Source organism: Boleophthalmus pectinirostris, unplaced genomic scaffold (assembly GCF_026225935.1).
Source record: "Boleophthalmus pectinirostris isolate CB_2022bp ecotype Guang Dong unplaced genomic scaffold, ASM2622593v1 HiC_scaffold_14, whole genome shotgun sequence".
Lineage (NCBI taxonomy): Eukaryota > Metazoa > Chordata > Actinopteri > Gobiiformes > Gobiidae > Boleophthalmus > Boleophthalmus pectinirostris.
Genome location: NW_026571047.1, coordinates 37,088,144 through 37,114,928, shown reverse-complemented (window position 1 = coordinate 37,114,928; position 26,785 = coordinate 37,088,144). Strand labels below are relative to the sequence as shown.

The window sequence follows — 26,785 nt, the reverse complement described above, 5'->3', positions numbered from 1 at the left end:
CTTGTAATTCGATATATTGTGATGGTCCACGATATCATTATGAGAACTTGAACGACATTTCACTTCCTGTTACGTCCTTAGTAATAATAACATTGTGAAATGAGTTTGTGATGAAGGAGAATTGTTGGACTCGGCTCATTCATGACAAACATGAGTCAGTACAGAAACATTTCTTTGTGTATTGGTCATTTTTAAGCAGATTTTCTGTATTTTACTGGAACAAATGACTTTACAGGATCAGATCAGTCAAAAATAAAAAACACCCGGGACTTTTCTTCAACTACAAATCAACGGTTTTGTATAAATCTGTTGGGACACTCAAAAGTGGGACTGTCCCTCTATATATTATGGAAAATTCTAGACCAGTAGTCCTGGTTTAGTCCTGGTTTAGTCCTGGTTTAGTCCTGGTTTGGTCCTGGTTTAGACCTGGTTTAGTCCTGGTTCAGTCCTGGTTCAGTCCTGGTTTAGTCCTGGTTTAGTCCTGGTTTGGTCCTGGTTTAGTCCTGGTTTAGTCCTGGTTTAGTCCTGGTTTAGTCCTGGTTTAGACCTGGTTTAGTCCTGGTTCAGTCCTGGTCTAGTCCTGGTTTAGACCTGGTTTAGTCCTGGTTCAGTCCTGGTTTAGTCCTGGTCTGGTCCTGGTTTGGTCCTGGTTTAGACCTGGTATTAGATCTGGTTTAGTCCTGGTTTTAGTCCTGCTTTAGTCCTGGTTTACACCTGGTTTAGTACTGGTTTAGTCCTGGTTTAGTCCTGGTTTAGACCTGGTTTTAGATCTGGTTTAGTCCTGGTTTTAGTCCTGCTTTAGTCCTGGTTCAGTCCTGGTTTAGTCCTGGTTCGGTCCTGGTTTGGTCCTGGTTTAGACCTGGTTTAGTCCTGGTTCAGTCCTGGTTTAGTCCTGGTTTGGTCCTGGTTTAGACCTGGTTTAGACCTGGTTTAGTCCTGGTTCAGTCCTGGTTTAGACCTGGTTTAGTCCTGGTTCAGTCCTGGTTCGGTCCTGGTTTGGTCCTGGTTTAGACCTGGTTTAGACCTGGTTTAGTCCTGGTTCAGTCCTGGTTCAGTCCTGGTTTAGACCTGGTTTAGTCCTGGTTCAGTCCTGGTTTGGTCCTGGTTTAGACCTGGTTTAGTCCTGGTTTAGTCCTGGTTTAGTCCTGGTTTAGTCCTGGTTTAGTCCTGGTTTAGTCCTGGTTTAGACCTGGTTTAGTCCTGGTTTAGTCCTGGTTCAGTCCTGGTTTAGTCCTGGTTTAGTCCTGGTTTAGACCTGGTTTAGTCCTGGTTTAGTCCTGGTTTAGTCCTGGTCTGGTCCTGGTTTGGTCCTGGTTTAGACCTGGTTTAGACCTGGTTTAGTCCTGGTTTAGTCCTGGTTTAGACCTGGTTTAGTCCTGGTTTAGTCCTGGTTTAGACCTGGTTTAGTCCTGGTTTAGTCTGGGTTTAGACCTGGTTCAGTCCTGGTTTAGATCTGGTTCAGTCCTGGTTTAGTCCTGGTTTTAGTCCTGGTTTAGTCCTGGTTTAGTGCTGGTTTAGTCCTGGTTCAGTCCTGGTTTAGTCCTGGTTCAGTCCTGCTTTAGTCCTGGTTTAGTCCTGGTTTAGTGCTGGTTTAGTCCTGGTTTAGTCCTGGTTTAGTCCTGCTTTAGACCTGGTTTAGTCCTGCTTTAGTCCTGCTTTAGTCCTGGTTTAGTCCTGGTTTAGTCCTGGTTTAGTCCTGGTTCAGTCCTGCTTTAGTCCTGGTTTAGTCCTGGTTTAGTCCTGGTTTAGTCCTGGTTTAGTCCTGGTTTAGTCCTGGTTTAGTCCTGGTTTAGTCCTGGTTTAGTCCTGGTTTAGTCCTGCGTTTAGTCCTGGTTTAGTCTGACATTGCAGTTTCCGTTTTTTCATTTTGGTTTTGGAGACAAATCATGAAGAAAACAGTTGATTTTTCGTTTTGTTATTTTTGCTTTTATTTTGAAAAACAAATGAACGAATGATTGACACATGGATTAATATCAGTATCTTGTCTCTTAATCCGTTTGCACGTTGTCCTGAGCTTCTGTTTTGTTCGCGTGTTTTAGGTCCTTAAGACTTTTTCGTTTCAGTTCCTCTCGATTTGCTCGATGTCCAGTTCTCCCCCGAGCTCGTACCAGCCGCGCCGCCCCGCCCACAGAGCCTCCCCGTCCTTCTGATTGGTCGAGAGGTCCGTCGCGCCGCCGAGGTCCTCGACGCTCGGACGAAACGGCGATTCTTTGGTCGTGAGTTGGGGTTTGTCGGCGTGAGGTTCGGTAAAGTCTGTGCTGTTGTCGAGGCGCGAGGCGTTTCTGAGGCGGGAGGAAAACCCAGGGCCACTCAGACTGTGGAAACTACGAAGCTTCTGGAAAAAAAACAACAAACAAAGACCAGTTTTAGGATTAAGAAGAGTAGATGTACACAGTGTTGGGGAGTAACAGATTACATGTACCGGAGTAATCAGAGTACAAATGATGAGTAACTGTATTCAGTTACAGTTACTGTTTCAGTGAGTGGTAATTGGATTACAGTTACTTTAATGAAATAAATGGATTACACAGAGGGATTTTTCTGTTTACACATTTTGGGCTAAACCAGGACTAAACCAGGACTAAAACCAGGACTAAACAAGGACTAAACAAGGACTAAACCAGGACTAAACCAGGTCTAAAACCAGGACTAAACAAGGACTAAACCAGGACTGAACAAGGACTAAACCAGGACTAAACCTGATCTAAAACCAGGACTGAACAAGGACTAAACCAGGACTAAACCAGGACTAAACAAGGACTAAACCAGGACTAAACCAGGTCTAAAACCAGGACTAAACCAGGTCTAAAACCAGGACTAAACAAGGACTAAACCAGGACTAAACCAGATCTAAACCAGGACTAAACCAGGACTAAACAAGGACTAAACCATGACTAAACCAGATCTAAAACCAGAATTAAACAAGGACTAAACCAGGTCTAAACCAGGACTAAACCAGGACTAAACAAGGACTAAACCAGGACTAAACCAGGACTAAACCAGGTCTAAAACCAGGACTAAACCAGGACTAAACCAGGACTAAACAAGGACTAAACCAGGACTAAACAAGGACTAAACCAGGACTAAACCAGATCTAAAACCAGGACTAAACCAGGACTAAACAAGGACTAAACCAGATCTAAAACCAGGACTAAACAAGGACTAAACCAGATCTAAAACCAGGACTAAACCAGGACTAAACCAGGACTAAACCAGGTCTAAACCAGGTCTAAACCAGGTCTAAAACCAGGACTAAACCAGGACTAAACCAGGTCTAAACCAGGTCTAAACCAGGACTAAACCAGGTCTAAACCAGGTCTAAACCAGGACTAAACCAGGACTAAACCAGGACTAAACCAGGACTAAACAATATGACACTAACAGTAGGTGGACATCATTTAAAGCAGCAGTGATTTCATATAAAAATCATTTCTCTATCAATAATATTTTTTAAATGCTTAAGTAAAGACGGGACTTTTTATTTTCTTTTAACAGACAAAACAAACTTCTCATGTTCAGATCCTCGTCTTTGTTTCTCTACAGTAAAACAAAAGTCTGTTCATGGAGACTTGGACTCAACAGACAATTTGAAGAAAACAAACATGAATTTTCAGGATGTGGTTGGTTCATTCATGTCGTTTTCAAAAGCACAACAATATCAAGTAATCCAAAGTATTCAGATTACATTACTCACTTTAAGTAATTTAATGGATTATGTTACAAACTACATTTTGGTGTGTGTAATCTGTAATCTGTAGGGGATTACATTTTAAAAGTCACCTTCCAAACACTGGATGTACATGATGAAGTGATCAAAGACTTAAGACAAACATAATGAAATTCTTCTTTCTTTGCAACGTTCACTCCCCATTTTTTGGTGATTAGTAATAATGAAATTGTGAAATGAGTTTTGCAATTTGAAATTGTTATGCAGAAACCATTCACAAATCGTGTTTCATTCGTTCACTCGTTTTTCAAAATAAAAATAAAAATAAGTAAATGAAAAAAACAACGATTTTCTTCATTATTTGTGTCCAAAACCAAAATGAAAAAAAAAAAAAAAAAAAACAGATAAAGATTCGTTTTTTCAGTTTTCAATTTTGTGTTTAAATGAAAAATGGAAAAAAAAAACAGATAACGGACTGAACCAGGTCCAGGACCAGACCAGAACCAGACCGGGACTGAGGCCAGGATCAGACCAGGACTGAAAACGGTTTAATCCTGGTTTAGTCCTGGTTTAGTCCTGGTTTAGTCCTGGTTCAGTCCTGGTTTAGTCCTGGTTCAGTCCTGGTTCAGTCCTGGTTCAGTCCTGGTTCAGTCCTGGTTCAGTCCTGGTTTCAGTCCTGGTTTAGTCCTGGTTCAGTCCTGGTTCAGTGGTTCAGTCCTGGTTTTAGTCCTGGTTCAGTCCTGGTTCAGTCCTGGTTTAGTCCTGGTTCAGTCCTGGTTTAGTCCTGGTTTAGTCCTGGTTTCAGTCCTGGTTCAGTCCTGGTTTAGTCCTGGTTCAGTCCTGGTTCAGTCCTGGTTCAGTCCTGGTTTAGTCCTGGTTCAGTCCTGGTTCAGTCCTGGTTTAGTCCTGGTTCAGTCCTGTTTTAGTCCTGTTTTAGTCCTGGTTTTAGTCCTGGTTTAGTCCTGTTTAGTCCTGGTTTAGTCCTGGTTCAGTCCTGGTTCAGTCCTGGTTTAGTCCTGGTTCAGTCCTGGTTCAGTCCTGGTTCAGTCCTGGTTTAGTCCTGGTTTAGTCCTGGTTTAGTCCTGGTTCAGTCCTGGTTTAGTCTGGTTTAGTCCTGGTTCAGTCCTGGTTTAGTCCTGGTTCAGTCCTGGTTTAGTCCTGGTTTAGTTCCTGGTTCAGTCCTGGTTTAGTCCTGGTTCAGTCCTGGTTTAGTCCTGGTTCAGTCCTGGTTTAGTCCTGGTTTAGTCCTGGTTCAGTCCTGGTTTAGACCTGGTTCAGTCCTGGTTCAGTCCTGGTTTAGACCTGGTTCAGTGGCAGTTTAGGTCATGTATCAATTTTTTCCATTTTTCATTTAAACACAAAATTAAAAACTGAAAAAACAAATCATTATCTGTTTTTTCATTTTGGTTTTGGAGACAAATAATGAAGAAAATCGTTGTTTAGTTGGTAGTGTGAGTCCATGTGCACAGTGGATAAAGCAGCACATATGTGTCTGTGTCCAGTGGGAAAAAGTTTTTCCAGGTGAGAGTCGCTCAATGTGGATGACGAGGCCCCGCCCCCCTCCCCCCGTACACTGTCCTGGTTTTGACAAACACAAATCTGGTCACACTGACCTGTATTCACCTGAGTCATGTCTTTTAATCCAACACAAGTTGAACCACATCAGCGACACAAGAGCTGGAGTTTTATCTTCTCTTAGTTTATGTAAATTAGTGATGTGGTTTTAAGTTTTGTTTCTGTGAGATTTGAACAAATCTGAATTAAACACATTATAATGTCAAACGGGCTGATGCGGCTCTCACCTGGTAAAGCTTTTTCCCACTGGACACAGAAACATATGTGCTGCTTTATCCGCTGTGCACATGGACTCACACTTGTCCCAACGCAACGGAAAGTCTGGAATTTCTTGTACAAATCATTGTTAAATCCACATTTGTGCTTCGGTTCGTTACAGACTGACCCACTGTTTGTGTCTCGCTCCTTCTGATGCAGAGACACATGTACACACCTGTTTGGTCACGACACACACAGCAACATACATTCAGGTTTGTCGATTAAAATCAACGTAATCGATGAAATTCTTAATGATCAATTATCGATTAATCATGCCCATCCCTATTTTTAACACAATAAAAATCAGATATAGCAGAAGTCTTATCTATATTATGAAGTTATTTTGTCTTTAAAGGTTGTATAGAGGATTTTTTTAAGGAAAGAGAAATCCAGCGACGGTCCTTGACGCCGCCTTCCTCCTCCACAGCCTCTAGAAATAACTTAGAGACCGACACCTCAGTTTTTAGACCCTTCGTCCGCTTCAGTCGCGCAGTCACTGAAAGGAATCTCCAAGAATCACCTCAGTTCGTCTTCGCTCCTTTTCTCCTTCTCTTCGTCTTTCAGCGACCTCAAAAACCGACTTTCTTTTGCGGCGAACTGGTCGTCGATTCTCGTCCGACACCGCGACAAACTTTGTGCGAAGCGCGAGAGAGCCACAATTGGAAAAAGCCTCTAAGAACCGCTGCATAATTACCTTAGAAACGTAGGGAGTTTGATTGACGACCTGACAGCCAATAGAAAATGAGGCAGCCTCGTTTTCTATTGGCTGATGTTTATCTGGCCTCAACACGTCCACAGTTGATAGATTTTCTTTCTTTTTTTTTTTTGGTCATCATAGTTACAAAGATGCTGCGTCTCTGTAATGGTGTTTTAAACTTTCACTGACAATTTGAAACAAACAAAAAATCCTCCATACAACCTTTAATTCTCATTTTGTGGAGTTCAAATGAGTGAAACCGTTGTGTTAAGATCTGTTTATGCCAAAGTCCAGACGTGATCCAACTCTCGGTGTTAAAACAAAGCCCCCCTCTCAGACTCACTGAACCCCCTCGGGCCGACCCACGCGTCCAGACCCGGCTAACGTGGCTAACGCTAACGCAACAGCTGTGCCGCCGTGCATCCTGGGAACTCTCCTCAGCTGCTCGTGGCTGAAGCCAAACTCAAAGACGCCTCTGTCGCCGAGTGTTACGTCATTTTTACACTCGAGAACCGACCGCAAACTGAAGAGAAGTGATGAAACTGTTCTTATTAAAGCGGCACTGTGGAACTTTTCTATGCTTGTTTCTAAGGATACGTCATTGCTCTGCCTGGAATGTTCCAGAGTGTGACTTTAAAGAGCTCAACTATAAGTCGTTTTACAGCTCAAAAATACCTAGAAAAACAGACATTCTGACTGTGAGCGGGGGTCGCCTCTCCGCAGATCTGACCTGTAACTCGGCCTAGTGGGTCACCTGCTCGTCTCTATGAAGACAGACGAGTTTAATGTCGTACTGCGGAACATTCCAGGCAAAACAATAACATCTAAACGGAGATTTAGATGTTAATTTTGTCTTAAAAACATGAAAAACATAAACGATTCACAGTCGTCAACAACTACTAGCTTCTGAAACCAGGACTAAATCAGGACTAAAACCAGGTCTAAAACCAGAACTAAACCAGGACTAAAACTAGGACTAAAACCAGGACTAAAACCAGAACTAAATCAGGACTAAAAACAGGTCTAAAACCAGGACTAAACCAGGTTTAAACCAGGACTAAACTAGGACTAAAACCAGGACTAAACCAGGACTAAAACCAGAACTAAAACCAGGACTAAACTAGGACTAAAACCAGGACTAAAACCAGAACTAAATCAGGACTAAAAACAGGTCTAAAACCAGAACTAAACCAGGACTAAAACCAGAACTAAAACCAGGACTAAACTAGGACTAAAACCAGGACTAAAACCAGAACTAAATCAGGACTAAAAACAGGTCTAAAACCAGGACTAAACCAGGTTTAAACCAGGACTAAACTAGGACTAAAACCAGGACTAAAACCAGAACTAAACCAGGATTAAAAACAGGTCTAAAACCAGGTTTAAACCAGGACTAAACCAGGACTAAACCAAGACAAAAAAAACAGGACTACATCAGAACTAAACCAGGACAATATCACGTAATCCAAAGTATTCAAATTACGTTACTCACTTTAAGTAATTTAATGGATTCTGTTACAAACTACATTTTGGGGTATGTAATCTGTAATCTGTAGGGGATTACATTTTTAAAGTCACCTTCCCAACACTGGACACAGAAGAGTTTGCGTCGCTCTGTTTTACCTCCTGAGTTGTTCAAAAGTGACACTGAGGAAAACTGACACACAAAACTAGAGCCTCTCGCGGTCTAGCATTTTTCGGGGATTATTTTTCCTGTTTATATATTGAGATTGAGCTCCAGTTGTTAAAAACATGATAAATTCCACATTTTAGACATAAAGAAAATAATCTAGTCCTTTTACATAAAGTCCAGTGTGACAAAAACTCATCTGATTATTAGGCCATAAATACTTGTGTCAGTCTGAACTGATCTTTATTTATCACAGAAATTATTGGACTTTTGCAGACTTTTTTAACCCAGACGCCAGAGTCCAAGTCCTAGTCCAAGATTAGACCTGGTTTAAACCTGGTTCAGCCTTAGTTCAGTCCTGGTTCAGTCCTGGTTTAGTCTTGGTTTAGTCCTGGTTTAGATCTGGTTCAGTTCTAGTTTAGTCCTGGTTTAGTCCTCGGTTCAGTCCTCGGTTTAGTTCTGGTTTAGTCCTGGTTCAGTTCTGGTTCAGTCCTGGTTTAGTTTTGGTTTAGTCCTCAGTTCAGTCCTGGTTCAGTCCTGGTTCAGTCCTCGGTTCAGTCCTCGGTTTAGTCCAAAACTAGAGCCTCTTGCGGTCGTCAGTCTGATAATGTTAATATACAAGTCGCACCGGAGTATAAGTCGCAGGAAACACCCAAACCATGAAAAAAAGTGCGATTTATAATCCCAAAAACACAGTAGTTTGGAAAATACATTCATCTTTTTGTCGTCTTTGTTTTCTGAGTTCTGTGCAGCACTTTGGAAACTGCTTTGTTTGTAAAACGTGCTGTAGAAATAAAGTGGATTTGATTCTATTTTTCACGTTTGAGACAGTAAAAGTCAAGTTCGGAGCTTTTAAAATAACTCAAACTAAACGGTATATTTTTAAACTCACCTGCGTCATCTTTGCGAGGTCGAGCGAGGGCCTCTGCGCTTCGTCCTGCCTCCTCCTCTTCACCCCGACCTTCGTCACGTTCAGCTCGCAGGGGTGGGACGGGCTCCAGGGCAGCGCCGGGTCTGATCCGTCCCCGGCGCGTCTCTCCGTCCCCGGGCTGGAGAGCGGGGAGCCGGGGGGCGAGGGCGAGGCCGAGGGCGAGGGCGAGGGCGAACGCTCGTCCTGGGGCAGGGGAGCGCCCAGGGTCCCCGGGAAGGCGAGGCCGACGCTGGAGCTGCGATGGATGGACGGGAAGATTAAACCGGAGGAAGTGGAAGTTCTTTGGACGCTTCCTCCGCTGTGACACCTTCTCTTCTTCTCCACCGAGGTCCAGAGACGAGAGCCCTGGGAGGAAAAAGGTTAAGATGAATCAATTTACCATTTAAGAAGCTGTGTGTATGATTTTTATTTAACTCTTTCCCCCCTGGACGCCGACTAGGAACAACCCACACATATATTACTAGGGCTACCCATAGAGCACAGGTGTCAAACATGCGGCCCGGGGGCCAGATCCGGCCCTCCAAGACCTTTAATCTGGCCCTCAGCTGATTTTCTACTAAAATATTTTAATTCTATTCTTTATTAAAATCTTGTTAATTTTCTGTGGTGTTTATCACAGCAGCGTCTCCAGCGTCTCTGTACGTGGCCCCTCCCACCAGAGCAGCACAAATGAAGACTTGTCTCTTTCCAAACGCTCTTAAAGGACGATCGTTTTGACTGTTGACCGTGACACCCTCATCAGAAAAATGTCCAACATGAGAAAAGTGGAGCCGAGTGCAGGATTTTACAACAAAAATGTACTTATTGCTTTTCTATACTTGTTGCATCAGAATTTAAGTCACGTAAACGGGAAACGGTCGTTATCCATTTTTTCCACTTTTCATTTAAACACAAAATTGAAAACTGAAAAAACGAATCATTATCTGTTTTTTCATTTTGATTTTCAAGACAAATAATGAAGAAAATAGTTTTCGTTTTCTTATTTTTGGTTTTATATTGAAAAACCAATATTTTCTGGATCTGGAGACACAGGTTCAGTTGTGATTTGAACACTTTTTTAAAACTGTGCAGGCCACACACAGTTCCTTTTAAAATTATAATAAATTCCCGATATTTTCGCTTTGGCTTAAATATTCCACAGTTGGTATCAGACCCTCCACCAGAAAAGTTCCATAATGCAGCTTTAATGTAGCGACCCTTTACCTGTGGACGCCAGTTTGTCCGGCCCAGATCGTCGAAGCAGGAGAGAGAGCGGCACTGGCGTTTGCTGGGGGGCGCCGTGGAGCAGTGTTCTGTCCCGGACCAGAGGCCAGGGGGCGCCGTGGAGCAGTGTTCTGTCCCGGACCAGAGGCCAGGGGGCGCCGTGGAGCAGTGTTCTGTCCCAGACCAGAGGCCAGGGGGGCGCCGTGGAGAGGCTCAGGTCCTGCAGCAGGGAGGACAGTGAGGTGCAGTGACCCGGGCCGGCCTCCAGGGGGCGGCTCCACAGACGGTCCAGGCTGGAGCCAAAGTCCGGTTTAGGCTGGACCGAGGAGCAGGGCAGAGCGGCGTCCGGCCAACGACACTCTGAGGCAAAAAGAAACAACGAGAAATTTGTAAAAAAAAAGATAAAAAATAATCATAACTACATTTATTTGCGACTTCAAGACAACCAAAAATGCTTCACAGTCGATTATTTATTCTCTGTAAACCTGGTGGTGGTGCCACAGCTGCCCTGGGTCAGACTGACTCAGCTCTTTCTCACTCATGAGGCTATAAGATTAAAATTACAATGTGAATGGAAGCAATGAGTAAATGGCAATTTTCTGCGCTGTGGAGAGGCTCAGGTCCTGCCTCAAGTGGAGCAGTTCAAGTATCTCGGGGCCTTGTTCACGGTCGGTGCAGCGTCGGCAGTGATGCAGTCGCTGTATCGGACCGTTGTGGTGAAGAGGAGTTAAGCCCAAAGGCGAAGCTCTCGATTTACCGTCAGTCTCCGTTCCTCCCGTCACCTCTGGTCATGAGCTCTGGGTAATGACTGAAAGGACGAGATCACGGATACAAGCGACACAAATGAGTTTCCTTCGCAGGGCGTCTGGGTGTGAGGAGATTCCTCCACATGGAGAGCAGCAGCTGAGGCTCGGGCGTCTGTTCTGATGCCTCCTGGACGCCTCTCGGGAGGTGTTCCAGTGTGAGATAGTATTTTGACCCCCATAGTACATTGACCCCGGGGTGAACATACGGCTATAGTCAAGTGACCCCCCTATAGGCGAGTTTCATTGTTGACAAAAGCGCGCGTTGCATGCTGGGAATTATTTTGGTCGGCGGCAAGAAACACTAATTCAACATGATGGACGGAGCGAGAAAGCACGTAAAGGGTATTGATCCCGGTTATTTATCCACTCTAACGGCAGAGGACCCAAGACCATTTGACCAGAAATTGGTCATAAGCATCGACGGACGACAAATCACCCTTTTCAACCCCGACAAAAGGTGAAACCAAACCAAATTTCTGGTCAGAATCGCCAACTACCTGGACAAATATTCACTTGGGCGATATCCACAATGACTTGGTGGAAACTCCTGGGCCATTCACAGCAGAAAAGATGAAAACCTCCAAGAGTCTGGATGTGTTGTTGAACTTGTTGGAGTCCACGGTTTGTTAGGATCTTCTACGTTTGCTCTGCGGATGTTTGAAAGTCGTTTAATTCACCGTTAGCGGTTCTTTTTCACTCAGAATACGAAAAAGACATTTTCCTTCTTCTGTGCTTCTATTTGTGCATCCGATAATGCAGCAGGAATTTACCATTATCGGGGAGAAATACGCGAGGTTACGCACTGTGTTTGACGCATCAGTTTTTTGACAAAATATTTCCCAGCAGCAACACGGGCTTTTAATAACAATGACGTCAGCTGAAACTCACCTATAGGATTTTGACTCCCCTTACTTTTTTTTTAGTAGTTACTTATCTGATCATTATTTCTCATGTCATTTACTTTTATTATATATTGCTACGTATTCACTTTCTTTTAAGGTATTTTAAGGAATGTTTTGATGGAGAACTACTTGTAACGTATTGTTAAAATTGTATATACATAACAATCTTGTCACTTTTTATATTGTATCTTACATTGTTATGGTTTTTAGTTTGCTATGTTCAGATAATTCTTCACCATAATGTCAGTTTAGGCAATGGTTTGTAAAGATAACGACCTCGAATTTAGTCATGTTGTGTTATTAAAACTTCTCATATCCCCTATTTAACTTCTCTATTGATCAGCTCTGTCTATTTTAACAAGATTCCAAATCATTATACATCACTTTGTTTACCGAACTAATTAATAACGACTTATCTCATGTTCAGTAAAAGATGTGTTTAAACAACTAAGGCTACGTTCAGACTGCAGGGTTTAACGCTCAATTCCGATTTTTTTGTGAAATCCGATGTTTTTTCGAGGTCGTTCACATTTCCAGTTAAATGTGACTTGTATGTGACTCCAGTGTGAACGTTAAAAAGCCCGAAAGTGTCCCACAGATTGAGAAGGAGAAGGACGAGGTTTTTGGTCGTGGTGTTTTGTGGTGAGTGGAGATGTGCTTCGCTTCAGTGACATGGAGTTCATTAACAATTTTCTCTTACTTCAGTGCAGAATAGTGACGTTTGTGTCTTGTTGATAACGTGTAGGTGGATGAATGCACTTTGGCCGTTCAGACTGAAGTCACATGTCAAAAGATCAGATATGTATCAGTTTCAGGAGCACATATCCAAGTGTCCTGGGTCATATTTGAAAAAATCGGATCTGTGCGGTTCAGACGTCATTAAAAGATCAGATACAGGAACATAGAGACAAAAAATTGGATTTGGGTCACTTCAGGCTGCAGTGTGAACGCAGCCTAAGTCATTTTTAACATTCAAAAGTTATAATCAACATACAAAAATGCATCCGAGTTCTTCAAAAAAAAAAAACACTTTTAAATATGTCAATATGTTTTAAGTGTGTGTGTTAGTTTCAGTGTAGTTTCAGTGTATTTAGCTCCTCCCTGCAGACAGATATAAGGAAGTGTCACCAGCGTCTGACCAGAACTGAAGAAGCGACTTGGATGAACTGAGAAACGTCTTCAACCAAACTAACTTTCGTCCAGTCGACAAACTGAATTTTCTCCTCCACCTGGATTCTACCTGGACGACTGATGGACTCTTCACACTTTTAATAATAATAGAATTCTGTTGAACGTTCTGTTATGGAAAGCTTTACTCTACAGTCCCTGACAAAAGTCTTGTCGCTTTTCCATTTTGTAGAAACAAAAGCTTATAACTTGACTTTAAATTAATCGATTGATTTTAGAAACGTCTCATATGAAGCTAAAACCCTCCCAAATTATGCTCAATAAACTAAAATAGGGGTCAAATTTTGCAGCAGGATGGTGCTCCATCACATACTTCTATCTCTACATCAAAGTTTGTCAAGGTGAAGAAGATCAAGGTGCTCCAGGACTGGACCAGCCCAGTCACCAGACATGAACATCACTGAGCAGGTCTGGGGTAGAATGAAAGAGGAAACATGGAGACAAAACCAAAGAATCTTGATGAACTCTGGGAGGCTGTAAGACGCTTTCTTTGTTATTCCTGATGACTTCATCAACAAATTGTATGAATCATTGTTGAACCGCATGGATGCGTCCTTCAAGCTCATGGAGTCATACAAGATATTAAATATGGATCTCACAGCACCACTACTTCATTCACTGACGTTATGCAACATATTTTTGTATTTGAAGTAAATTATTTGTTCAATTTTCTGTAGGCGACAAAACTTTTGTCTTGCCAAAATCTGACCTTTCTGTGTTCATTAAATGATCAATCTTTCTTCAGTGAAGCAAATTTATTTTAGTTTATTGAGCATAATTTGGGAGGGTTTTAGCTTCATATGAGACATTTCTAAAACCAATCGATTAATTTAAAGTCAAGTTATAAGCTTTTGTTTCTACAAAATGGATAAACAACAAGACTTTTGTCAGGGACTGTATTTACCTTTAGTCCTGAGACCTTTTACAGGGTTTCCCATCGGGTTACGTGTCAGATCTGTGGAGAGGCGAGCTCACTCACGGGTTTTCAGGTCAACAAAAACCCACGTTATTGAGTAGACGCGAGATGGACGGGCTTTAATGTCACACCGGAACATTCCAGACCAAACAATAACATCTCAGTGGAGACGAGACTTAATTTAGACTGTAAAAACTTTGGTAATGGCTAACTTCAAACAAAAAAAAAACAATCCGTCTTATCGTGGGCTGTTGACCCTCTAGTTTTGATCGTAACAGACGTATTTTCTGTCGTTCTGTGTGATGATTCTGTTTTGTCTGTTTGCTCGTTCTCTGTTTTGGTGAAACTGAAGTCTGTGATCTGGGCCGGAGCAGGAAACCACACGCGCAAACACCGAGACGCTTCGACTCCGAGACACGAAGTCTGTGATACGAAAGAACAGAGCAGAGACGACATCCTGGACAGTCCTGGTTTAGATCTGGTTATGTCCCTGTTTGGCTTTGTTTAGTCTGGTCCTGGTTCAGTCCTAGTTCAGTCCTGATTCAGAGCTGGTTTTGTTGTTGTTTTGCTTTGTTCAGTCCTGGTTCAGAGACAGTTCAGACCTGGTTTAGTCCTGGTTCAGTCCTGGTTTAGTCCTGGTTCAGTCCTGGTTTAGTCCTGGTTTAGTCCTGGTTCAGTCCTGGTTTAGTCCTGGTTCAGTCCTGGTTTAGTCCTGGTTCAGTCCTGGTTCCAGTCCTGGTTCAGTCCTGGTTCAGTCCTGGTCCAGTTCTAGTTCATTCTTGGTTTAGTCCTGGTTCAGTCCTGGTTTAGTCCTGGTTCAGTCCTGGTTCAGTCCTGGTTCAGTCCTGGTTCAGTCCTGGTCCAGTTCTAGTTCAGTTCTAGTTCATTCTTGGTTTAGTCCTGGTTTAGTCCTGGTTTTGTCCTGGTTTAGTCCTGGTTTAGTCTTGATTCAGTCTACTTCTGGTTTAGTCCTCGTTCAGTTCTGGTTTGGTCTTGGCTTAGTCCTGGTTTAGCTCTAGTTTAGTCTTGGTTCATTTCTTGTTCAGACCTAATTCAGTCCTGACTTAGTCCTGGTCCAGTTCTAGTTCATTCTTGGTTTAGTCCTACTTTAGTCCTGGATCAGTCCTGGTTTAGTCCTGGTTTAGTCTTGGTTCAGTCTAATCCTGCTTTAGTCCTGGTTTAGTCCTGGTTCAGTCCTGGTTTAGTCTTGGTTCAATCTAGTCCTAGTTTAGTCCTAGTTTAGTCCCGCTTTAGTCTTGCTTCAGTCTAGTCCTGGTTTAGTCCTAGTTTGGTCTTGGTTCAGTCTAGTCCTGGTTTAGTCCTAGTTTGGTCTTGGTTCAGTCTAGTCCTAGTTTAGTCCTACTTTAGTCTTGTTTAGTCTTGTTCAGTCTAGTCCTGGTTCAGTCCTGTTTTAATCTTGGTTTACTTTCTGCTCAGTCCTGGTTCAGTTCCTGGTTCAGTTCTGGTTTATTTGAGGCAGGTTACAGGTCAGATCTGCGGAGAGGCGACCCCCAACCGCTATAAAAATGTCAGTTTTTTAAAGCAGCGACAACAAATAAACGCACAAACGACGACGAAGAAGAGGAAGTCAAACGTCAGGCCGCGTGACATTACAGGAAACACAACGACGTCTCCACGGCGACGAGCAAGTACCGGGAAAGTGACGCAGTGCATCTTTAAACTGGTTTGGTCTAATCCGGGTTCGTATTTACACAGAGTAACAGAAAGAGAAAGTGTCTGTGTGAAACCAGGGTGAATTCCACTGAACTTTACGACGGCACGACTCTGACTCAAAACGAAAAACCAAACCCGGCTCTTTAAGGTTTGGGTTTGCCCTGGTTTAGTCCTCCTTTAATTTAGACCTGGTTTACAGCTGGTCTCATTTAGACCTTCTTCAGACCTGGTTGAGAACTTCTTTAGACCTGGTTTAATCCTAGTTTAGTCCTTCTTTAATGTAGTTTTGGTTTGCAGCTGGTCTCATTTGGTCCTTCTTTAGTCCTGGTTTAGTCCTTCTTTAGTCCTGGTTTAGACCTTCTTTAGTCCTGGTTTAGACCTTCTTTAGTCCTGGTTTAGACCTTCTTTAGTCCTGGTTTAGTCCTTCTTTAGTCCTGGTTTAGTCCTGGTTTAGTCCTTCTTTAGTCCTGGTTTAGATCTTCTTTAGTCCTGGGTAAGTCCTTCTTTAGTCCTGGTTTAGTCCTGGTTTAGATCTTCTTTAGTCCTGGGTAAGTCCTTCTTTAGTCCTGTTTTAGTCCTGGTTTAGACCTTCTTTAGTCCTGGTTTAGATCTTCTTTAGTCCTGTTTAGTTCCTTCTTTAGTCCTGGTTTAGACTTTCTTTAGTCCTGGTTTAGATCTTCTTTAGTCCTGGGTAAGTCCTTCTTTAGTCCTGTTTTAGTCCTGGTTTAATCCTAGTTAAGTCCTTCTTTAGTCCTGGTTTAGTCCTTTTTTAGTCCTGGTTTAGTCCTTCTTTAGTCCTGGTTTAGTCCTTCTTTAGTCCTGGTTTAGATCTTCTTTAGTCCTGGGTAAGTCCTTCTTTAGTCCTGGTTTAGTCCTGGTTCAAGTCCTAGTTAAGTTCTTCTTTAGTCCTGGTTTAGTCCTTTTAATCCTAGTTAAGTCCTTCTTTAGTCCTGGTTTAGTCCTTCTTTAGTCCTGGTTTAGATCTTCTTTAGTCCTGGGTAAGTCCTTCTTTTAGTCCTGGTTTATTCCTAGTTAAGTCCTGGTTTAGTTCTTTTTTAGTCCTAGTTTAGCCCTTCTTTAGTCCTGTTTTAGTCCTGGTTCAGTCCTTCTTTAGTCCTGGTTTACTCCTTATTTAGTCCTGGTTTAGTCCTGTTTTAGTCCTTTTTTAGTCCTGGTTTAGTCCTGTTTAAGACATGGTTGGTTCCTTCTTCTTGCAGTGTTACTGTGAGGTGGTCTCGCCTCTCCACAGACCTGACCTGTCCGTATCTTGGCCCGGTGCTCGTCCCCATGGAGAGAAAACAAGATCCGCTCGGTGTCACAGAAAAGTTACACGGTGAGACTTTAAACTTTCCCTGACCTCGGCCAATCACTTCCTCAGAATCATAAAACAGATTAAACAGAATGAGTTTGAGTTTATGACCAAATCGTGACTCAGTTAAAATATTTACACTACGAACCACGACGGCTGTAAAAAAAAAAAAAAAATACCGAAAGTCAGATGTTGGTATCGAAACTAGATTCTTATTTCCGCAGGTGTTGATGCAAAAAAAAAGTCCCAGCTGCCATATTTACATGAGAGCTTTAATTCTGAATAAAAATAATTCTGAAAAAAAAAAAAAAGAAAGTATTCTGCTTTAAAAAGACCAGGTAAACGCTTAATTCCAAAACAAAATGATTATTAATTAAACAATTAAACTTAATTCTAAAGTAAGTGGGTGGTTTATTCTGATTTTAAAGCTGAATTCATTTATTCCTCGATCATGTAAATCAGGGGTGTTCACACTTTTTCAGCGTGTGAGTTACTACAAAATGACCAAGTCATAATGATCGACCTAATACAAAACCAAACAAACTGCACTGAAACACTCTGTGCCCCTTTTCTGGACCCTCCCCCACAGTTTGAGAACCTCTTCTTTAAGAGAACTTCCTCTGGCACTTTACACAAAACTGTGAAAAAAGTGAAGGAAGATTTTTAAACCTGTTTTTTAAAGTTCCAAACTGGAGTTTCATTCTTTTCTGGTTTTGCAGTGATATTTACCAGCCTCTGCACGTTTACCAAACCAAACGCACATCGTGACAAACACAGATGCATTTGTCACTTTTGTTAGACAAACTTCAGCCAAATGTGGCAGTAGGTCTGTTCTGTAGATCCGCTCTATGCTGTAGACCTGCTTTGTGCCAACACTGGAACACAAATTTAGACTGGTTTTTTGCTTCACGTTTGGTCTTGTTCTTCTAATCAGCCGCACTGTGGGAGGGGCTTGTGTTGGCTGTACGCAGGAAGGAGCGAGAGCGTGAAAAGGCGAGGGGCGGCGTGCTGACGTGAGGCAGGTGGACAGGTAGGATGTTTAGGAAGTTGAACCTGCCCTGTGATGCACGCTGGTACACGAGGGCACACGCTGTCGCAGACGAGCCGTGCATAGGGAGCGTGTGTGTTTGTGATGCGCCGTAGAGTCTCCGCGGGTTTCAAATGAGCGCACAGGCTGCACTGAGACGCCCCACACGCTCCTGCACCCGCTACAAGTTTATTACCAACAGCAGCGGCCGGAATGAAATATGATCACACTTGTTGAGTGTCAGACCTCGAGTGAGAGACAAGACCGAGTCCAAACACGAGTCCGAGACGAGACACGACGATCTACACACACGACCTTGGCGATCGACTGGTAGATCAGGATCGACGTATTGAGCACCTCTGATGTAAATGTTTATTCTTCTTAAAAATAATTCGTCGTTCAGCGCATGTTCGTTGTCTGATATAAAAATGTATTGAATCCGGATCATATGTCTCTAGTTTTGAAACTGTTGACTTTTTCTTATATTTTTGCGAGTGGGATATGTTTTAAACAGACCATGTACATGGAACAAAAATTATTTCCCAAATTTCAAAGACCTGCAAATCATGTCAATAAATGGATGTATTTCTCATATCTTGTGTATTCATCTTTGAACTGTTGATGAAGTACTAGGGCGTTCATAAAAAAATTGCCGATACGATACACATCGATACAGTGCACTTTCGATTTGATATGATATATTTCAAATCAATTTGATACGGTTCAATAAAAAATAAAGGCTAAATCATAGCTGTGATACTAAAAGTCTTTGTTAAACCACTTCTTCTTGTGCAAAGTTCATATGAAACACAAACATTTTAATCATCAAAACAGTGAAAATGTCAAATGTGTCGCATAAATGAGTTTCCTTTCACTCCACAAGCAACAAAACTGTAGCTCTGCAACAAAATAATTGAGTAAAACACACCTAAAAATACTCTTGGCGATATATCGATACAGCAGCCCACGATATCGATACTGTATCATCACATTAAACGATACGATATATCGATATTCCGATATTTTTGCACACCCCTAGATGGTACATGAGTTTGTTTTTTTATGTATTTAAAATGATAAAAATGTTCTTGGAAGGACTGACATATTTTATAGAAATAGTTTCTTTCATTTTGAAGTAATATTAAAGTTTTCAGAAGAAAAAAGCGACAAATGATGTAAAATCCTGCACCTTCTACTTGTTTGAACAATTTTTCCTGTTACTTTTCCCTCCGTTACCATGAACCTTTCTTAATAAAAAAATCTCATGAGTCAAAAAGTAAGAGGTTTTTCAACCTAATCTTGTACCATATGGTAGAAAAAAACTATATGAAGCAAATATTCAAACCAGTTTGTTAAGGATATTGTAAGTGAGAACCAAGAGTTATCACTGTTTGGATTTATTGACCAAAAAGTGCTGCATATTTCATTCCCTCCGTTACCGACATGAGTTTTTAAATTTTTTGTCAACAACTTGAAAGAATCTCACAGGTTTAACTTGACCCTGTTGGAGTGTAACTCTTTCCTACATTCTGATACTTTACTTATTTCAATAGTTCCTCTAGTTTCTGAATAAGAGACATTTGAATGTAAAAAATCTGCCCCTGTTTCCCTCCGTTACCACTTGACTGGACCCATTTTGTTTAGACGGTGACGGCGTTTTGGGGGATTAAAAACACAAAAATCTGAAACCTCCCTGCAGAGTGGAACAGTTGAATTCGCTCCGTCGTAGTGTTTCCGTTGACACTGCCCAAGACGCAAAACTCTGGTCAGATCTGCTCAGGTCGCGTACGTGTTTACGTCACATACATCACCACCGAGCCGCTTTGCGCACACACACAATCGAAATCCACACACTTTTGCGTCACCGTATGCACGCAGATTTCCTCCCGAAAACGCTCGTCTAAACGCGGAATAAAAAGTGAAGACGCGACGCCACTTTTTGCGTCTTCTGTTCAGACCCTCATCATATAAACGTAGCCTCAGTTTGTCTTCTTCCTCTCTTCCCTTCTCCTCCTGAGCTGACAGACGTAAAGTGTGATGAAACAATTCTCCAGCTGCTGCAAGAAAAGTTTGGATGGCGTTTGTGTCCGTGGAGGAACGACAAACCGAGATGACAGAAAAGCCGGGAGCAGCTGAAGTGTGTGTTTTCTTCTGGTCGGCGTAAATTCGTTTGTGTCTCTGTCCAGTCAGTCCACCCCCAGACCCTGAGCGGAACTAAATAAAGACGATTTAACGTGTTTTATGTTGTTTTTGTTTTGCAGCTGGTCTCATTTAGTCCTTCTTTAGTCTTTCTTTAGTTCTGGTTTAGCTCTGGTTTAGTCCTTCTTTAGTCCTAGTTTAGTCCTGGTTTAACCCTGGTTTAGTCCTGGTTAATCCTGGTTTAGTCCTTCTGTAGTCCTGGTTTAGTCCTGGTTTAGCCCTGGTTAATCCTGGTTTAGTCCTTCTTTAGCCCTGGTTTTTAATCCTGGTTTAATCCTGGTTTAGTCCTTCTTTAGTCCTGGTTTAGTCCTGGTTTAGTCCTGGTTTAGTCTTTGTTTAGTCCTTGTTTAGTCCTGGTTTAGTCCTGCTTTAGTCCTTGTTTAGTCCTGGTTTAGTCCTTGTTTAGTCCTGTTTTAGTCCTGGTTTAGTCCTGGTTTAGTCCTTTTAGTCCTTTTAGTTTAGTCCTGGTTTAGTCCTGGTTTAGTCCTGGTTTTAGTCCTGGTTTAGTCCTGGTTTAGTCCTGCTTTAGTCCGTGTTTAGTCCTTGTTTAGTCCTTGTTTAGTCCTGGTTTAGTCCTGGTTTAGTCCTTGTTTAGTCCTGGTTTAGTCCTGGTTTAGTCCTGATTTTAGTCCTGATTTAGTCCTTGTTTAGTCTTGGTTTAGTCCTTGTTTAGTCCTTGTTTAGTCCTGGTTTAGTCCTGGTTTAGTCCTGGTTTAGTCCTGATTTTAGTCCTGGTTTAGTCCTGGTTTAGTCCTCTCCGTTTAGTCCTGGTTTAGTCCTGGTCCTGGACAGGGGGCAGTGAAGCAGCAGTGAAACAGATCTACAGAGTTCAGTAGAGTTTGTGTCTTACCCATGAGTCCACAGGAGAACAGGGCCGTGCCTTGGCTCATGGTCCGGGCCGGGATCTGGCAACGACAACGAGGACAATCAATTATTTACTATTCTAGATTATTCCGGAAGTTTAATCATCATTCAGGATGTGTGTTTGTTTTGTGTGGATCTCGACAGTAAAAGTAAAGTTCAATCTGGACGATAAAGTCGATGTAAAACCTCCAGAGAATCACACTGAACATTTTACACGAATAAACTAAAACTTTATGTCAGATTTAAGATGGAAAACGTTTCCAGAATTATTCCCGATTAACCGGAAGTGCCGCTTCCGGTTAATTGGGAATAATCCTAAATCAGGTTAATCCTAAATCCCTCTTTTTTTAAAAAAAGAGGGATTTAGGAGCGATTAGAGACAAAAGGGTGTGGACGGAATAAGATGGAGAACTGTTTGGAGTTAATGATGGACCTGTTTTAGACCGGGTTTAGACCTGGGCTGGACAAGGTTTAGGCCAGGTTTAGTCCTAAAATAGATCTGGTTTAGTCCTAGACTGGACCTGGTTTAGACCGGGTTTAGACCTGGGCTGGACCTGATTTAGACCGGGTTTGGTCCTAAAATAGATCTGGTTTAGACCGAGTTTAGACCTAAAACAGATCTGGTTTAGGCCAAGTTTAGACCTGGGCTGGACCTGGTTTAGACCGGGTTTAGTCCTAAAATAGATCTGGTTTAGGCCGAGTTTAGACCTGGGCTGGACCTGGTTTAGACCGGGTTTAGTCCTAAAATAGATCTGGTTTAGGCCGAGTTTAGACTTGGGCTGGATCTGGTTTAGGCCAAGTTTAGTCCTAAAATAGATCTGGTTTAGATCAGGTTTAGTCCTAGACTGGACCTGATTTGGACCGGGTTTAGTCCTGAGCTAGATCTGGTTTAGGCCGGGTTTAGACCTGGGCTGGATCTGGGTTCTTATTTGACATTTTATCTGCCCGCATCTCAGTCTGACTCTACAGGACACAGGAGGACGGGAGGGCATCTGACACAAACACAGAGGGCAGTGGGAGGGCATCTGACACAAACACAGAGGGCAGTGGGAGGGCATCTGACACAAACACAGAGGGCAGTGGGAGGGCATCTGACGTTTCTCACCGGTCCCACACTGGAGCTTTTGAACGTTACATCTTCGTTGGCGTTTTTGTCGAGCGTTTTCTTCCCCACGATCACCATCTCCAAACACATTTCTGTTCCGCGCTTTCACAAACGGCTCCAGAACTGCACAAATAATCCATGTTCTAGAAAGTTCCGGCTTCAAACTCCTCCAGGAAAGTGTCGTCAAAAATCTGCAATGACATAGATAAAGACATTTAGATTTAAAACTTTTATCAAATTATATCTGAAACATTTAAACGTCCGATATTACACGAAATGGACTTTTGTGAGCTTCAAGTCATGTTCTTCCGTGTACCGTTCTTTTTTTTTTAAGAACGAAAAACAATAAAATGGAAAAACAGTTTGTTAATTCATTATTGCATTTTAGTGTAAAAAAAAAACGAATTTCAAACTCTATTTCCAATAATTACCGTATTTTTCGGACCATAAGGCGCACTTAAAATCCTTTAATTTTCTCAAAAATCGACAGTGCGCCTTATAATCCAAAAAATACGGTAACGGTGTCAAACAAAAACATTAATTTTAAGTTTATTTCAAATAACACACACACAAAAATTTGTCTTGGTCTTGGTGCGTATTTTAATTTGATATTTTATTCTTTTCTAGCAGCAGAATTTCCAGGGCAAATAAACCAGAGAAAATAAAATATCAAAACTGAAAAAGGCACAGAGATTTTTGATTGGTGTTATTTGAAATAAACTTTACATTAAACATTGGAAATAGAGGTCAAAATCTGTTTTTTGTTTGACACTAATACAGAAAAATTAAATTCCTGTTTTATTGTTTTTCGTTCTTAATTGAAATTCAGAAGAACAAATTTGCAAAAACAGAGCTGGAGTTGTGTTTTGTTTCATTCATGTTTGAGTAACTCTTTATTATCAGTCTGTCTACATCTTCTGAAGTTTAAAATGCTCCATGTTCCACCTTGTGATGTCATGAAGGGGGACACAGCAAAAACAGGAGGGTTAAAATTTCAGGGTAAAATATCTCAAGAGTTGTTTTTAAAACATAAAGTGTTATTTTAATTATTTGAAAGTTAAATGGAGGTTGGAGTTGGGGTTATTTTCCAGATTTGATATGGTTGAAGTTAATTCAACTTCCACTAGTGTTAATTCAACTTCCACTAGTGTTAATTCAACTTCCACTGGTGTTAATTCACCTTCTACTAGTGTTAATTTGGCTCCTCGCACCCTCCACTTCAAACTCCCGTGAGAGAAGACCAGTTTGAACCAATTTTGTTCATAATTTCATCTTAAATTAACTCAAATAAAGTGTAAAAATAAAACTCCTCTGTGTGTTGTTTAGCTAAATCAGGATAACTCTACAAAGTGTTATCCGTTTACTCTGGAAACGTTAATATAACTCTTGATTTCGGGGTGAAACAGGAACTTTGGTCCAGTCTTACTTAATTTAACATTTCCAAAAACATTAAATTAACTCTAGAACAGATTGGACTCAAATAAACTCTGAGAAAATGTTAAAACTGATTCTGTGAAAGTCAATTTTAACACTTCACTTTTTGCTGAGTAGTTTTCAAGTTAGTCACTACCTTTAAGCTTTAGTTCAGTAGAGCTAAAGGGACTGAGACCAGGACTGAGACCGGGACCAGACCAGGACTGAGACCGGGACCAGACCAGGACTGAGACCGGGACCAGACCGGGACTCAAGTGTTTTTTCATTTTCTTAATTTTGTTTTTATTTGGAGAAACGAATGAACGAATGATACATGAAAGTAGAAAGACCCGTTTTTGGTCAGATTCTGCTCTGAATAAAGTCTAATTCGAGTAAAAGAGCTTCAGACAGAGCAGAGCCTCCAGTTAGCGTCACACGCCCAAGGAATTCTGATGATAGTGAACTGAATCATTCTTAAAACACTCCAGCTTCAGTTCTATATTCCGCAAACGTGGAAGTGAAATTACCGTCTTTAAACAGAAACTGGACGAAAATATCTTTACTCAGCTGTTTTGGTTCTATATTTTTTCATATTTTTCTGTTTCTGTGTTAAGTTTAGCAGCAGTAGAGTTAGAGTGAGTGGGCGATTTGTTATTTTTTTAAAGGATCAGGGGTCAGGAGGGTCTGCTCACGGGAAATGTGGAAAATAGGTGAATTTTTTAAATAATTTTGAGCATTTTAAAGGAGATTTTTGTTGGTCAAATATATAATAATCTGACAAAAATGACTGGGTCTTAAACAGGCCGACTCATATTTTAAAGAGCACATAAAACGCTTTTTTTCTGATCTGTTCTAAAGTCGTTTCCTCGTCACAAACAGACCTGGAGTTGTGTTTTTTTTGTTTTTTGTTTCATTCACATGTTTCACACACAAACTCTGCACATTTAGGCTGAGTTCTTCTGTTTTTGTTGTTGTGTTTTTAAACTCCACACACCTTCACTAGAATCATTTTGGGCGATTTCAGCTCTAGAATTGCCGATCTCTAGGTTAGGGATGTGCAAAAATATTGAAATATCGATATATCGTTTTGTTTAATTTGGCGAAACAGTATCGATATCGTGGGCTGCTGTATCGATGTTTCCAAGGAAAATGTTTTAAACCAGATCTTTGGCATTTTTTATCCTAACAACATGAAAATTGGCAAACGCCCGTCCCATGAGCATGACTCCCTCCAAATTTGAGATCGGTCCGATGAGTGGTTTGTGAGTTATGCGTGGAACAAACAAACAAAAAAACAAACAAACAGACACAGACAGACGTTCCTTGCACTAACAGACAGATTATTTTGTGTACGAGCTGCAGTTGTGTATCACATTTTCACTGTTTTGATGAGTAAAAATGGGCATTTTCCATCTTAACTTTGCAAAAATTTAGTAGACTTCGTGGACTTTTAATATCACAGCCATGATCTAGCCTCAAACTGAAATATATCGTATCGAATCGTATTGAATCAAAAGTGCACTTGCATCGAAAAACTTATTGTACCGTATCGTGGCCTGTGTATCGAGGTATGTATCGTATCGGCAACTTCTTAGGTTACGTTTACACTGAAACGAATCACCGGTTCAACAATAGACACGCCGTTTCTGTGTTCACAATCAAAGCCTTTCAGATCCACACGGTAACGAGAAACCTCCTGAAACACTGGTCACATGACGAGGCTGAGGTCACATCGTCACGTCGTCATGTGAGCGGTAAAAACAAAGAAGTGGAGCACCGTGTCTGAACTTGCAGCAGCTGAATTAGAGCCATGATTTAGCCTCTTTTTCACTGAACCAAATTGAATTGATTTGAATTATATCGAATCGTATTGAATCAAAAGTGCACTTGCATCGAAAAATGTATCGTATCGTGGCCTGTGTATCGAGGTATGTATCGTATCGGCAATTTCTTAGGTTACGTTTACACTGAAACGAATCACCTTTTCAACAAAACGATCTGCCTCCAGACACGTCGTTTCTGTGTCCACGAGGCTGAGGTCACATCGTCACGACGTCATGTGAGCCGTAAAAACAAAGAAGTGGAGCACCGTGTCTGAAGTTTCGAGCCGAGGAAGATGCCAAGCGTGAAAACAGTCTTTTCATGGACCGACGACAAGGTTCAGTTGTTTCTGAACGTAACACTGGATTTTAAGATGAGCATTTCTCCGCTGTTTCCTGTTTGTCTCTGCTTTGTCTAAACTGTTTTCCACAACAGCGTCACATGACGATGTCACGAACCCAGAGAATCAGGAAGGAGCGAGTCACAGTGACGTGGTCCAATAAGGACGAGACTCGAGCTCCTACATCAACATATCGACGATATTTAGGCGTCCACACTGGGGCTGGGCTCTCCTCGGGGTCACAGAGACCCAAAGACATTTTTTTTTTTCCCTTCCCGCTCCCTTGGGGCGGGTCAATCAGACCCAAACATTTATTTTCAAATAAATTCTTGCCAGGCGAGAAAATACCTTTTTTGGGTCTGATTAACCCGCCCCAAAAGAGCGGGAAGGAAAAAAATTTTTTCTTTGGGTCAACGTGACCCCGAGGAGAGTGTGAGGGCTAAGAAGTTGCCGACACGATACATATCTCGATACACTGCACTTTCGATTTCATACGATATATTTTAAATCGATTCGATGCGGTTCAATAAAAATAAAGCCTAAATCATGTCTGTGACACTAAAAGTCTTTGTTAAATCACTTCTTGTGCAAAGTTCATATGAAACACAAACATTTTAATCATCAAAACAGTGAAAATTTCAAATTTGTTGCATAAATGAGTTTCCTTCCTCTGAACAAACAACAAAACTGTAGCTGTAACAAAATAATTGAGTAAAATAAACCAAAAAATCCTCTCGGTGATATATCGATACAGCAGCCCACGATATCGATACTGTATCATCACATTAAACGATAAATGATGCCCAGCCCTACTAAAGGTTGAAAGGAGCTGCTAACATGAAAAAAAAGACTCAAAAATGTGATTAAACCAGGACTAAACAAGTCCAGGTCTGTTTTTGAGGAGGTAATAACATTAGAACATCATCTTAAAACCCTCAATACTGAACCTGGAACCTACAAAAACCACCAAAATCAAAGCCATATCCTGTCAGTTTATTCCTGTCTTTTACCGTTATCAAAATAATCCTAAAATACAGAGACATTTTGGTGCGTTTTATCTCTGTGGTGTCGCGTTCTCAGACTGTTTGACGGTTTTGCTGCGTGATCTCATCGGGGAGATACGGGGGTTTTGAACTGTCGCGGCGGACGCTGCGGAGCGGGAGATAACGCGCTATCTGAGGTTTGGACGGGGTCACGCAGCTGTCCTCACCAGAGATACACCAAAAAACGTTACAAATGCTCAGGCAAATGAGGCTGACG

At 41.7% G+C, this 26,785-nt stretch overlaps 1 protein-coding gene across 1 annotated transcript in view; it reads right to left on the bottom strand.

The window, feature by feature from the left end:
• Positions 1–2,191: 2,191 nt before the first annotated feature.
• LOC110168507 (uncharacterized) overlaps positions 2,192–26,785 on the bottom strand; it is a 36,754-nt gene continuing 12,160 nt past the window's right edge. The window contains exons 2-6 of the mRNA XM_020933944.2: positions 21,952–22,142; positions 20,833–20,887; positions 9,962–10,321; positions 8,720–9,103; positions 2,192–2,335 (exon numbers count right to left, since the gene is read on the bottom strand). Of these exons, the coding sequence (XP_020789603.2) occupies positions 2,325–2,335; positions 8,720–9,103; positions 9,962–10,321; positions 20,833–20,887; positions 21,952–22,041 (900 nt within the window). The 5' untranslated portion in view covers positions 22,042–22,142 and the 3' untranslated portion in view covers positions 2,192–2,324. The remainder of the gene's footprint in view (positions 2,336–8,719; positions 9,104–9,961; positions 10,322–20,832; positions 20,888–21,951; positions 22,143–26,785) is intronic.